This window comes from Curcuma longa, unplaced genomic scaffold (assembly GCF_044706935.1).
Source record: "Curcuma longa cultivar G26 ecotype Majalengka, Jawa Barat unplaced genomic scaffold, ITB_CL_G26_1.1 contig_17588, whole genome shotgun sequence".
Lineage (NCBI taxonomy): Eukaryota > Viridiplantae > Streptophyta > Magnoliopsida > Zingiberales > Zingiberaceae > Curcuma > Curcuma longa.
Genome location: NW_027430621.1, coordinates 131 through 15032, shown reverse-complemented (window position 1 = coordinate 15032; position 14902 = coordinate 131). Strand labels below are relative to the sequence as shown.

Here is a 14902-nt window from a genome sequence, read left to right as displayed (position 1 = left end):
ATTAAACAGATTAATTAAGCATATATGATTCAAATGTTAATTATGATATATTATAATATATTTTGTAATCTTAATTATAATATATTATAAGATATTTTATTTTAATAAAATAAAAAATTTAAGAGGTTGATTATTGGATAAGCTTTTGAATTTATTAGTACGCGAATCAAAAAAAAAATTGTTCATTTTCAGAATTAATTGGGTTTGTAAAGATCTAAATATTTGAATTATTTTAAAAAATAATTAAAAAATATTTTTTAAAGATTATTATTAAAACTATATCCTATGTTAATTCAATTCATTTTTATTTTAAAAATATATTTATTCAACATTATTAATTCTGATTATATTAATAGTATTATATTATAATAATTATAAGATCATAAATATTATAATTATATTATTGTACTATAAGATCATAATAACTGTATCATAATTAATACAGTTATAACAATTACGAAATCATATTTACTACGATAATATAAAAATAAAGAATAAGAACATTTTTAAAAATAAAAATATGTTGAAGCGATATAGAATATTATTTTGAAAATAAATTAAAAAAAGTGTTTTTGATGATTATAATGAAAAAGAATATCTTTTTAATTGTTATAATAATATTTAAGGGATTTTAAATATATAAAATTAAAAAAATATATAAATAAATCCAAAAATATAATGCGACACAAATCTGAAGCTTGGATTCTAAAAGTGATGTAACCTCACAATTGGAGTATTTGAAACCCTAAGTTGAGCTCAAATGGCCATAAAGACCATTCCCTTTTGGTCCATTGCTCAGTCAGACTTGAATCATTTAGGTGTGAGTGTGACCACATTTGTCCTCACCAACTATTTTTTTTACTTTAAAAGGTAAATTAAATTGACACCCACCTTTTTCAATTGTCTTGTCTACTGTCTAGATCGATTAAATATGTATTTTAAAAAAGAGATTTAAAAAAATGAATTCATGAATATTAAAAAATTAGTTTTCTTTGATCCAATAGTAAAAGTATATTTTGATTTCGTAATTGCTATAATATGATTCGATTTAGGTGGAAATATAGACAGAAGTATGAGTGTCAAAAACATGTGGTATGTTAGAGAGTGTTTATGTCATTTTACATCGAGTGTAACATAATTTTGATAAAAAATTATATTAAAGTTAGACGTTCCTACCATTCGATAAAAAAAAGGATGTTTTTTTTACTTTTGTTGTATTGTTGGAAGTGACTTCTCACTTCTTTTCTAAAATGGTGGAATTTATTTCATACGATCGGCTCCATGATTATCTGTGAGGAGATAAATTGAGAAATTATAGTTAGCCACGATGGAGGAGTATTGCTCGATGAAGCTAAAATTTAAATTCTTATCCTATTTTATAAGTCTACTCCATCGTAATAAACTCAATTATGTTCCGAAGACTAAACAAAAATAACAACTTTTGGAGCTTCTTCTTTGGCCTGCGTAGTCCCTGAGGCAATGGTATAACGGTAGGACATCCGGATTGTGATCCAGGGACTCGCGGTTCGATCCCCAACTACGACGTATTTGTAAGAATTTTCTTCCAAATGGGGAACGCAATCAAATGATATTGGGCATCTGGATTGACCGCTGTATGTACTTTCCGATTTACCCTGATAATCGGTGTGAAACTTCTGTGAGACCGAGCCGGCCACTCCAGGAATTGAGTCTATAAGACTGACTGAGATTTATCATTTTTTTTCTTTGACCTACGTAGGTTCTAATAAAATAAATAAATAAATAAGATTCTACCAGTGGCAGTTTCGTAGTTCAGCACCAAGCGAGGATCTAATAACTGACTAAGATTTATCATTTTTTTTCTTTGACCTACATAGTTTTTAATAAAATAAATAAATAAATAAGATTCCGCCAGTGGCAGTTTCGTAGTTCGGCACCTAGCGAGGATCTAATAGATTGCTCCTCAAATCGAGACCCGTGACAATCCTACCCATCATTCCCAGACGCTTTCTATTCGTGGTTGAAGTTGGTCCCACTACTCAGTGGGCACGCTATATATATTTATACAACATTTGTTAGCCCCAGATTCTTACTCGCGTCGGTTGACTCTGCGGGACCCACGTAAAGAAGCCTGCGTATATTCTAGGGTGACTCAAATTTAGTGTACGTGTATTTTTTTCGTTACCCAAACCAAACGGCTAGTATTAAAAAATTGACCAATTTCATCGATTTTTCTTTATTCAAAATAATATATATTTTTTATTCAATAAAAATTTGGAGTGCAGTTAAATGCACTGCGTCGCAGCTTCGACGAACAGCTCGAGCTTTCTGCGTTTCGAGGAGAGTGGAAGAGGTGAGAAAGGTGGAGGCGAAAGGATTCGGTAGCCTTTTTCCGTTTTGCCCACGGAAATGCCTGCCGGTTTCGTTCTGCATTGCTCTCCATCTGCGCTCTGCACTCCTTGCTAACCTTTTCCTGTTTCATTTCCCACTTTGCTAGGGCGTAATGCTGTGAATCCTCCAGATCTCGGCCAGGCTGACCTTCGAAGGCGTGATCGGAGTCGATTACAGGGTTCAGCCCGAAAGGTGAGTTTTTTTCTTGAGGTTTGCATCTGACTCGTTTGTGTTGGAGGAAAAAAAATGGATTTTTGTTCAGTCTTCGTTTATTGAGATTTTTCGTTGAAGGGGCGATGTGAAATGGGGGGAAATTGCGTTTTCAGTGTGTTTCATGTACAGATCTGGAGGGAGGTGTCTCGGTTAGTGTATGAAAGGGAACTTGAGCTGCGTGTGAGTGGGAGTGATCGTGTATTCCTTCGATCGAGCTGATGATGCTCATGTTCTAAGCGCAAATAGGTACACAGCGTTCGGGAGATCCTCAATTGTCAAGGTTCCCCCATTTTAGCGATCCTATTTGCTAGCTCACACATTTTGGTCCTACTAGCTCTTTCTATCACGCATTATATTGTTGGGCTTTTCTCTTTTGATAAATTGGGGAACGAAAAAGCGTGCACCTTTGCTCAAGATAGGACAAATGTTCTTTTTTTAGCTTATTTGGCCTGCATAAAGTGTGTATCTCATCTAATTTTTCTCGCCAAAGAATGTTGAAGAGTTTTGTAATATGACACCAAAATATCTGTCTGTTTCACCTTTGTTCTCTTATTGTGAATTCAACTCGACCATCTTTGAAGGAAAGATCATTGCTGAACAAGAATAGAGTTGTAGTGATTGTGACAAACTTTGCTTACCAATAAAGCTGAACTTTAGCTATTTTAGAAAGAAAGCACATTGTTAAAAAGAATAGATATAATAGTAACAAGAACAAACTAAGCGTACTATCAGGGCTAATTAAAATTTATCTCTGATTTGTTTCACTTTAGACTCTTTTTTTTTTTTTTTTTTTTTTGCATTTTGGCATTTTGGCTGTGTCTAGGATGTTAATTTTATCTCCTTCCATCTATGGATGCAGAAGCATACAAGTTACTAGTCAAAGAACTAAAGTTCACAATGTTCTTCTCTCTTGCTTCTGATATCCCTGTTATTTGCCTAATGACAGCTTTTCACTGGTTCTGAAAAGTTTATGATGGAAAAAAATTTAATCAATGTCATTGCAGTTTTCATAATCCCTTTTTTTAATGCATTACTTTGTCAATGATTTCCATTGTCTTACGATACAGACTCTACAAATCTTTTAAAAACTAAAATTCACACTGTAATTCTCTTGTGTTTATGATATCCATGCTATTTTCCTAATGACTACTTTTCACTGATCTCTGAAAAAATTATGCGGAAAGAAACAAATTTTTATCGTTGTTAGTGAAGTTTCTTGTGTTTATGATATCCATGCTATTTTCCTAATGACTACTTTTCACTGGATCTCTGAAAATATTATAGCTGAAAGAAACAAATTTTTATCGTTGTTAGTGAAGTTTAAATAATCTTCCTTTAAATGCATCATTTTGTTGATGGTTTCCATTATCTTGTGATCCAGAGGCTAGAAATCTTTTAGGAGCATGTCTTGACTTACTATAAACTTTCGTTTTATTTATTCTTCATCATGCTTTGTAACTAGATGTTCATATAATTATTTATCACTTTCTCTTTCACAAATAAAGTTCAGGCTAGCATTATTATTTTGATTTTATGCTCCAAGGATTGACTAATATATTCTGGATAACTATGCTGGAAAATATATTATAAAACTTCCACTCTTCTGCATGCTATATTTTCTTTTTAAGTTATAAAAGAATCCGTATTCTGATAAGCTATTAATTATTTAGCCATCATATACTTTAAGGGTGTCTGTACAATTTCTACAATTGCTAGACAAGGTTCGTTACAGGGACATAAGTCTTTAACATAATAAGCTGAAATGAGTTACAGAATTAGTTACTCGAATTATATTGAGCTTTTCAATTATATGTGGATTTCTCACAGAAGGACAGCAAACTTTCATAAAGATGAGCAACTATAAATTGGGTGTAGAAGTTGCAAGTGCCCATGACCTCATGCCTAAGGATGGGCAGGGTTCGTCCAATCCATGTGTGGAGCTTCATTTTGATGGTCAGAAGTTCCGTACAACAATCAAAGAAAAAGATCTTAATCCTGTATGGAATGAGTGCTTCTACTTCAACATTGCAGATCCTACCTTGCTCCCTGAGCTTGCTCTTGAAGCTTCTGTGTACAACATGAACAAAGCCACACATTCCAGGTCATTCCTTGGCAAGGTTCGCATTTCTGGAACCTCTTTTGTACACCTTGCTGATGCTGTTGTACTCCATTTTCCACTGGAAAAACGTGGAATATTCTCACGCATAAAAGGAGAACTTGGACTTAAAGTGTTCCTCATTGATGACCCTTCTATAAAAGCTTCTAATCCTCTCCCAGCTACCGATCCTTATATGAGCAATGTCTCTCCAAGTTTAGCTCATGAAGTTCCTTCCCAAGTCCCCCCAGTTATTCATACAAATCCACCTGCAGAAAACAGACATGAGTCAAGGCATACCTTTCATAGTATCCCAAAAGAGGTCTATGAGCATCACTCATCTGCTCCAATCAGTGAACCAGTTAGGCATGTGGCGGATCCTATGAAACCTGAGCCTCCACCTCCCAGAATTGTCAGGATGTACTCAGGACCATCCTCACAACAGCCAGTGGACTTTGCTCTAAAAGAAACTAACCCTTTCCTGGGTGGGGGCCAGATTGTTGGAGGCCGTGTTATTCGTGCTGAGAAGCCTTCTAGTACGTATGATCTTGTGGAGCAAATGCACTATCTTTTTGTTCGTGTTGTGAAGGCGCGAGATTTACCGACCATGGATATTACTGGAAGCCTTGATCCTTATGTTGAAGTGAGAGTAGGTAATTACAAGGGAATCACAAAACATTTTGAGAAGAATCAGAACCCGGAATGGAATGAAGTATTTGCATTTGCTAGGGAAAGGATGCAGGCATCAATTCTTGAAGTTGTGGTCAAAGACAAAGATCTGCTCAAGGATGACTTTGTTGGATTGGTACGTCTTGATTTAAATGATGTTCCCATACGTGTTCCACCAGATAGCCCATTGGCTCCAGAGTGGTATCGGCTGGAGGACAAGAAAGGTGAAAAAACAAAGGGTGAACTCATGTTCGCAGTTTGGATAGGAACCCAAGCGGATGAAGCATTTCCAGAGGCATGGCACTCCGATGCAGCTGCACCTATTGATGCCTCTGCTGTTGGCTCTCACATCAGGTCAAAAGTGTATCATGCACCTAGGCTGTGGTATGTTCGTGTCAACATTGTCGAGGCACAAGATGTTATCCTCGCTGATAAGACCCGCTTTCCTGATGTTTATGTTAAGGCGCAGCTAGGAAATCAGGTGTTGAGGACAAGAACAGTTCAGGCACGAACATTTAATGCTTTCTGGAATGAAGACCACATGTTTGTGGCTGCTGAACCATTTGAGGATCACCTCATTCTTTCTGTGGAAGATCGTGTGGGGCCAAACAAAGACGAGGTGATCGGTCGTGTTGTTATTCCTTTGGCATTAATTGAGAAGCGAGCTGATGATCGCATTGTCCATGGTCGGTGGTTCAATCTTGAGAGGCCTGTTGCAATTGATGTGGATCAGATCAAGAAGGATAAATTTTCTAGCAGGATTCACCTCCGTGTGTGTTTGGATGGAGGATATCATGTGCTTGATGAGTCCACCCACTACAGTAGCGACCTTAGACCAACAGCAAAGCAGCTTTGGAAGCCATCGATTGGGTTGCTTGAGCTTGGCATACTTAAAGCAGAAGGGCTTCATCCTATGAAGACCCGAGAAGGAAAGGGGACATCAGATACCTATTGTGTAGCCAAGTATGGCCAGAAATGGGTGCGGACCCGTACCATCATGAATGTTCTATCCCCGAGATACAATGAGCAGTATACATGGGAAGTTTTTGATCCAGATACAGTTCTTACAGTTGGTGTCTTTGACAATTGCCAATTAGGAGAGAAGAGTCCTAATGGTAACAAAGATGCTACAATCGGCAAGGTTCGCATTCGTCTTTCAACCCTCGAAACAGGCCGTGTGTACACACATGCATACCCTCTTCTTGTTTTACATCCTTCTGGTGTCAAAACAGGGCGAGCTCCACCTTGCTTTACGGTTCTCGTCGACATCATTGATTAACATGATGCGTATAAACTAGCAATGAATAATTAATTTAGCAAATTTAGTATTTTCGTGTTTTTTACATAATATACTTTGATCGTGTCATCTTAAATAAATCAGACTACTTAGTTTTGTGGTTATATTAATTTGTATTTAAAATATTATGCTAGATTTTTATTTAAACTTTAAACTTGTGGTATATTTATATATTAATCTTGCAATAAATGTCTCAATTCTACTTGTGTTCCTTCACTTTTATAAGTTACAGCTAAGAACATGTGTCCATGATTCAAAAAGCTTATCCAACTTGCAATCTCACGGATTTTTTTTTGCACACTCCTTTTACATCAAATAATATTTTCTTTTTTACAACAAAAAGTGATTATTTCCTCGAGGGTATATGCCCGTCGAGAATTAATCTCTTATTCCATTATTGTAAGTCTGTCACTCTCTAACCAACTAACCAACCCTGTGGGAATAAAATTTTCTTTTTTCTTGAACATATATCTCTTCTACCTATATATCTATTTATTAGATCACTAACAATCATTTTTTTTATAATTCAGGTGTCTCATTCTTGCAATCTGATTAATCTTGGAGTTGGATGTTCTAATCCCACAAATCGCCCACCAAACACACTCGGAAGCACGTGCAACTCCTCGCCTAGCAATCATGTTCCAGATTTTTCATCTTACTGAGAAAAATATAATGCAATGCACCATACCTAGGATACGAACTATGAGTACTTAAGTAGCCCCGTAAGCACCTTGCGCACTATTGCTTGGGGTCTAACGATCATTCTTTTAGTACATTACACCTCTATTAATCATTGATTTTTGTTGAGGATTATTTGTCTCCGGGGCAATGGTGCAACGGTAGGACATCCGGGTTGTGACTCAGGAATCCACGGTTCGATCCCCAGCTACGGCATATTTGCAAGAATTTTCTTCCAAATGGGGAACGCAATCAAAGGATGCTGGGCATCTGGATTGGCTGCCGTATGCGCTTCCCGATTTACCCTAATGGTCGGTGGGAAACTTCCGTGGGACCGAGCCGACCACCCCCAGGGATTGAGTCCATGAGATTGACTGGGATTTATCATTGTTGAGGATTATTTGATCTCCAATAGCACATGTTGCCAATTAGTTTAATTAGACAAGCAAGCGAGTTATCTTCATCAAAGTGTGTTCATCCTAACTATCTGGCGTGAGCCACAAACAAGCTAGTTAGTATTATCAACATAACTTATTATACATGGCAAGTTTTTTTTTCAGAAAAGAAAAATAGAAACTACAGGAAGAACGAATGGAAACGAAGTAAACAAAATAATAATTATAATAATCAAAGAAACAATTAATAAGCTACACACACATACAATGCATACATGTATACATACATAATCAACTATGCTATATCTCAACTTCAAATAACCTTTATATGCTTCTTCAGGATAAGCGTGGCTAATTTTCCATTCTTTATTTGGAGGTCATCTTCCAATTGAAACGACGATAATTTTTCCTTGAAATTAATTAATTCACCTTCTCCTGCTCTGCAAGGAAAGTTCTTAATTACTACTAGCTAGGCCAAAGTCCCTGCAGCCGTTCTGGTTAGAACTCCTTGGTTGATGATGCCTTCATGGATTAATTCATCTAAATACACATGAGTTCATAAATTAGGGAACAAGATGATCACCACATTGGAGAAGTCTTAATCGTTTGAATCTTACTCGTTGGGGATTTGAAAACATAAAAACATGCACCGATTGCCAGGTAGCACAGCAAGGCAACAAGTCCCTTCAAGTAGTGTGAAGTTCCATCCTGTAAAAGTGCCATCAGTTAATTCAGAAACATTATGAGTCCAGATTTTTCTTGTTGAAAGAATTTTTAGCCGAATAGTAGCATCCCAAATCAGTAAGAAAAACAGCACAAGTTACAGAAATTAACAAGCATTCCCCGACAAGTTACCTGTAAAGCGAAGGCTATCACTAGTATTGCCATGATCAATGAGCCAGTTTCTAACAGATTAAGATCAAGATCCATCTTGATTCCGGTTATCCAAGCTACGATGACGCATAATGGAACCTTAGGAAGGTCGATTAAAACATGTAAGTTGTTCTTGGGTACAATATTTCATTTCGATGCTATAATTGAAATAAATCCTTACCACAAACATGGAGATCTGGGTTGCTGAGCCAAGGGAAACACCAAGAGTAATATCCTGTGGCAGTTAATAGTTAAACCTGATCAGTTATGCATACAATTACATAGTTTAATTCTACAATGATGAGTAAAGACTCTACCAGCTTGTTCTTGAAAGCGAAGATCATGGCACCAGCATGTTCTGCTGCATTTCCAACTATCGGAAGCAAGATGATGCTGATAAAGCCCACAGATAGACCCCATGAATCTGAAACAGCCTAAATATATAGTTGCAAGACAAAATGTATCACCAATGGAGTTCTTGAATGACTAGAGTTAAATGTAAACATATTACTCAACGATGTTCTGACAAGAAGTTGAAGAAAAGTTTGAACCGCTGTGATTAAGGCTAGTGGTTGGTTAGGTTAGGTAGGATTGGGCTTTTATGTGCTTTGAAATTAACTGACACAGCTCATGAGAGATCAAAAATATATATACCTCGATGGTTTCGACAACATACTCAGATAATATGGAAATCACAATGGTCATGGCCACCAACCAAGCCATTGCGCTTGCAAATCCAATCACTGGCTTATCTTCAGTTACCACGTCATCATTGTCTTCTTCTTCCCCCTGTATTTACCCACCCAAATTAAGGAATAAAAACTCTTCATTTTCTGCATTTTCATTCACTAATTCTACTTATTGTACTAAATGTTCTTTCACCTTTGGTGATTCAAAAAGTTGGCTATGGGTCTTTAGCTGGAAGAAGAGGTAAGCAACATATCCAAGGAGCATGATGATGCTGCAAGCTCTCGACAATGCCAATGCCGGAGCTGTGCTGTCCTCCATCTTGTCACTTGAGTTCACAGCATATCTGAACAACAGCAGTAGAGTGTGGCATAGTGCACCCAAGAGCAGAAGACCAGTGTTCACGTCAATTTGCTTCTGCAGAATTAATGGAAAAGTTCAATTGATTGGTTAATAAAAAGTCCTGCCATAGTAGCAGTTGATTCTATGCCGCTGCTTACTCGATCAAAGAGTTGTTCCATGCGTAAGTTGGCCAAGCCACCAAAGAAAAGAGAGGTCCCGAGGACAAGTAAGAGATTGGACAAGATGGATCCAACCAAGGAACACTTGACTATCTCAATCTTCCCTTTTTGCAAGGCAAAAAGAGCGATGATAAGTTCTGTGACATTCCCACATGTAGCATTCAATAATCCACCCACTGTAGCATAAGAATCACAGTTCGTATGTATTCATTCAGTTACAATCAATCAAAAAGAGAGGAGTAAAGAATAATTAAACAAGAACAGTGTGCTTAGTGCTTACCAGTAGGACCAGTATAAAAGGCAATCTGCCTGCCAAAGCCAATTGATAAGAAAAAAGTTTTTTCAGATCGAAATAAAGATTAAATGAATGATTACAAAGCTATAAGAAAAGATGAAAAGATTAATCTAAGATTAGAAACGGAGAGAGAGAGAGAGAGAGAGAGAGTTTACTCTGTGAGAAAGCTGACACGCTCAGCAAGTGGGGTGAGACCAAGCAAACTCAAAGAAAACAGCCATTCCTGTTCCTCACACAGTCAAAATTAAACAATTTTTAATGGCAAGTCGAAGCGCCAAACAAATAAACGTGTTAACAGAAACCAACGATCTGTCATTCAAATTCCAACTTCGAAATGATTGAAAATTCCAGTGGGGCATTTCGACAAACAGATACTACGCACAGCTACCAGAAAGGAGATATTGATTTCATACACGTCCAAAATGGAAGTATTTGGCGACGATGGCAAGGAGGATGGCCGGGAAGAGGACGGAGAGCTTGGTGCCGAGTAATATCTCCTGCAGGTTGGCGAGTAGATCCCTGACCAACCCACAGCGCACCTTCGACACCAGCGACAGGTCCGACTTCTTCCGCAGCGACGACGAGGACATGTTGTGCGCCGTGCGCCCATGCTGCACCTCCTTCTCCTTCCCCCGGCTGCCGCCGCCTAATTTGAAGTAATTCCCGGCTTCGAGCGCCGCCGTCTCCTGGCCCGTTGATCTCATTCTTAATACTATATATCGATTATGCAATCTGTTTTCCGAACTGTGCTTCCGACTGCGCTCATTAATTGCTTATATAGGGACGTCGTCGATTGATAATCGGCGTGGGAATGATTGAAGGGCATGAATCCAATGCATAACGTCGATCGGTCGATGGACAAAACCCTGCAGTTTCCAGGAAACCTCGCAGGCTGTCCGTAGTAGACAGATAATTGGCCGCTACCGGAAGAAACGGCACTCACTGTAGGACGTCAATTACACTCTTCGATTGCTACGTGAGTGCGTATAAATATGGTTGGAAAGAATGGATTTGAATCTTTTGAATTTTAAAATCTATGCGTGTATTAATTTGGTGCATGAAAATAATTTAATTATTTCATTGAGAATTTTTTTTATCAAAAGCTCGTGAGCAAATTTAGTATTCTGATTTGATAAAAATTATTTATATTTATTCAATATATAAAAGATGAATTAAATAAATAAATTTAAATAATTTATTAAATTTAATAAATAAATTTGAATAATCCACTTAGTTAACAAATTGAATTATATAGTTTGTTAACCATTTATACATGTGAGATTATAAATTACTCATCAATAATATTCATGAATATTATTTGTAAATCATGTTTATCAACAAACCTCTTATTAAATTTATAAATAGATATAGTAATTCTCTTCTGCAAAAAAAAAAAAAAAAAAAAAGTGGAATCCGTAATCTTAGCTAACGGCCCCATACGGTCAGTCCCATGACCATCTGTGAGGAGGTAAATCGAGAAACTGCAGTTGACCACGACGGAGGAGGGTATTGCTTAGCTTCACTAAGATTCGAATCCTTGTCCGACAAAGTAACTATCAAAACATATAAATAAATTTGAAATATAAAAATCATTAACTAACTAAACAAGTTTTAAAATATAAAAATTTCAAACAATCACATAAGCTCAAATTGAGAATTTGAAAACATTTGATGCATCATTCTCAAGCCAAGCTCAAGTTCATAAAAAATAAATCAAATCAAACTTGAATATCAATTTAAAGGCTTAGTTCATTTTAAGTTTCGTTTGACATAAATCCGTTATCTTATCGAATAAATTTGAACAATACAAAGTTTAACTTAGTTTGACTCATTTACAACTCTGATCTTAGCATTGTCTAACATCTATTTTCTTATCTGAAGGAGAGTAAAGCCTCGTCAAGATATTCATTTTAGCATCCATATAGGCGGTAGATTTCAACAGTAACAATTATGATGTTTAATTTGTTAATGAACCCTAAATTTTGGCAGCACCTTCGTGTAGTTAACGTTGTATATTTATTAGGCCACATGGACACAATTTGTAATGCCAAGGAGGACAAACAATATTCAATCACATAGAGAAATGCTCATGATTAACATATATATCCTCAGTTTACAAATTAAGATAAAATAAAAAATAATAATCAGAGGTACTAATAGCTAGTTACTTGATATTTAGCGGTAACTGAGTTAGATTTGAAGAATTTTTTTCTCCAATATATAAAGATTTTAACTTTATCACTTCCAATAAAAAATGATCTCAGGTGTAATTAAAGATATATACGATAACGTCCAAATTAAAAGAAAACAATATCTTAAAGTAAAAATAAATAAATCATATATATATATATATAATTAGAAACTGAAGGAACGGCTAAGCTGGCACTAAAAGAAAAGAACAAATACGTTTGCTTAGCTGATGGAGAAGGCGGAAGGTCGGAGGAAGTTTCCAGGCGACAAGGATCGAGGCTGAGCGGCCACGCTCCACCACAAACTTCACGTACGAGAGAGGTCCCCAACATGTGGATATATCGAGGAGATGGACAAGACAGTTTTAAATTTAGTGCCGGCCCAAACAGTTGACGTACGTGTTGATTTTGAAGGTGGTCCGACCGTCCCCATGCGACTCAGATAGATAAAGACGATGGCCCCCCACCCCTTTGTTGAGATACCGAGCCACCACCTTATCGTACGTGGTGCATAAAAAAATTAATAATAAATAAATATTTTTTCATTCGTCAAATATTTATTTTCTTGTATTTTTTTTAAACATAGTGTGATGTTGATTGCGGCGAATGGTGGTAAGTAGTACTACCGCAGTACTGAATCCGTAATTTAATAGGCTTGCCGTACTGGTCTTCTGAAACCGTACGGTTTTCCCTCCGTGACTCAACTAAAGTCTTTTTCTTCTGCAACTAAAGTCCTTTTCGAGCATCTGCGTGGCGATGCTCAAAACAGCATTTATATGACTAGGCATGTAGATCAGCCCATGAGCCGGGTTCTAATAGATCCGGTCCGGAATTCAAATCTAATCATTCAATAGGCTCACTCATAATGCGTCCGTCTAAGGGTCTAGAAATGAACTGATTAAGGATCGGGCTCCAAATAAATCGATGAATTTGAATCATTGGTTAACTATCTATTTATTTAAAAAAATATTCTTTTATGTTTTGATATTTTATTGAACCGCATGAGGAAGTTTCAGGATTATCCATTTCACGTACTCAATTTCCATAATTCCAAAAATATGCATTATATTTCCGTTATATCCCTCCTTTCTTTTCATGTTTAAATTTTTATTCTACCCATTTAAAAATTTATTATTCTCAATTTATACTATCAAATTCAGATATGAGGATATAGATACATTAAAGAGACTTTTAAGAATACATTGATTTTGATTTTAAGTGATTTGAAGTTCTCTAGGTCTATCAAAGGTTTGATAAAATTTATCACAATTTTATTATAAGTCTAGAACAATAATGCTTACTAACCAACACTATCAATGGGTTTTTAGGACTCCTCTGATTTGAAAAATATCAAACTTTTAAATTTTTGAATGGTGTAGGTTCACTAATCAATTTCATCCAAAACTAATGATAAGCTTAGAGAACTCCGAATCACTTCAAACTAAAATTAATATATTCTTGAAAGTCTCCTTAATGTATTCATGCTCTCAAACTTCAATTTGATAACATAAATTAAGAGTAATGAATTTTTAAACTTACAAAGACGTGATAAAATTTATCACAAATTCATTATAAAGTTTAGGATAATGATACTCACTAATCAATACCATCAATGAGTTTCTAGGACTCCTCTGGTTTAAAAAATATTAAATTTTTAAATTTTTGAATGGTGTATATTCATTAGTCAGTTTCGTCTGAAACTGACTAATGGACCTAGAGAACTCTAAATTATTCAAACAAAAACTAATATACTCCTACAAAACTCTTTGATGTATTTCATGCCCTCATATTTAAATTCAGCAATATAAATTGAGAGTAGTAAATTTTTGAATGAGTTAAAATAATTTGAATGTGGAAAGAAAAATTTTAAACATAATATTAATATGATAAAAAAAATCATTGGTATTAAAAAAACAAAAATATTTAGGTTTAATATAATATTATTCTTAATTTACTTTGATTCTTAACTTTTCATAAGCTAACACTCCTTAATGATTAAATGAAAACAATGTCAGATAGAATAGTGATTATTTTGGAGACGGAAGATTAGAGGAGAATTATGAAGAGAATAAGTTCGAGAAATTAAGAAAAATGAGAAAAAAGTTATGATAGTGTCACCTCTAGAGTTTTTGCTAAAAAAGAAAATTTTTATTCAATCAACTAAACTGGTCGTAAATAGCTAAACATACATATAAATAGACCGTAAATCAAACTCTAACTTGAAAAAGTTAAAAATACTAAATAATCCTAAAAATAGAAAATTATTATAAATAGTAAAAAATAAATTTGGAGTCGCGGATAAAGCACTAAACGATATCAGATGGGGTCGAAAGTGGGTCAGTATAGGATTTTATCCTATACCGAATAAAGGTCTTTGAAAGAGCTTTGATTAGTAACCGGTCGTGCCTCGTTTTGATATTCGAGTCATAAGTTATAATCCGTTGAAGTTCAACTCTTCATGCGTCACCCCATATCAATCACCCTAAGTTGAAAAGAACTCATCCTCGAGTTTATAGAAGTATCATCAACATCCACCAAACACGGACTCAAGTGCTTCACATTGAAAACGTCAAAAGTCTTCAAGTGACTCAGAATGCGCAACCTGTATGTATTATCATTG

The 14902-nt window shown here is 35.7% G+C and overlaps 1 protein-coding gene and 1 pseudogene across 2 annotated transcripts; one reads left to right on the top strand and one right to left on the bottom strand.

Moving 5' to 3' along the window:
• Nucleotides 1–2478: 2478 nt before the first annotated feature.
• LOC141816647 (multiple C2 domain and transmembrane region protein 7-like) lies at nucleotides 2479–6645 on the top strand (annotated as a pseudogene).
• A 1273-nt stretch (nucleotides 6646–7918) lies between these two features.
• Nucleotides 7919–11021, bottom strand: LOC141816645 (vacuolar cation/proton exchanger 1a-like). 2 transcript variants are annotated; one of them, XM_074704386.1, is made up of 11 exons: nucleotides 10507–11021; nucleotides 10249–10316; nucleotides 10079–10107; nucleotides 9778–9974; nucleotides 9473–9694; nucleotides 9245–9379; nucleotides 8908–9024; nucleotides 8772–8825; nucleotides 8573–8689; nucleotides 8335–8425; nucleotides 7919–8257 (listed from the first exon to the last, which is right to left on the bottom strand). In XM_074704386.1, the coding sequence occupies exons 1-11, from the start codon at nucleotides 10795–10797 to the stop codon at nucleotides 8187–8189; spliced, it is 1392 nt and encodes a 463-aa protein (XP_074560487.1). In that variant the 5' UTR covers nucleotides 10798–11021; the 3' UTR covers nucleotides 7919–8186. The 2 variants fall into 2 exon arrangements, with proteins under 2 accessions (XP_074560487.1, XP_074560488.1); XM_074704387.1 differs by lacking the exon at nucleotides 7919–8257 and having other exon boundaries at nucleotides 8331–8438.
• Between the last annotated feature and the right edge of the window lie 3881 nt (nucleotides 11022–14902).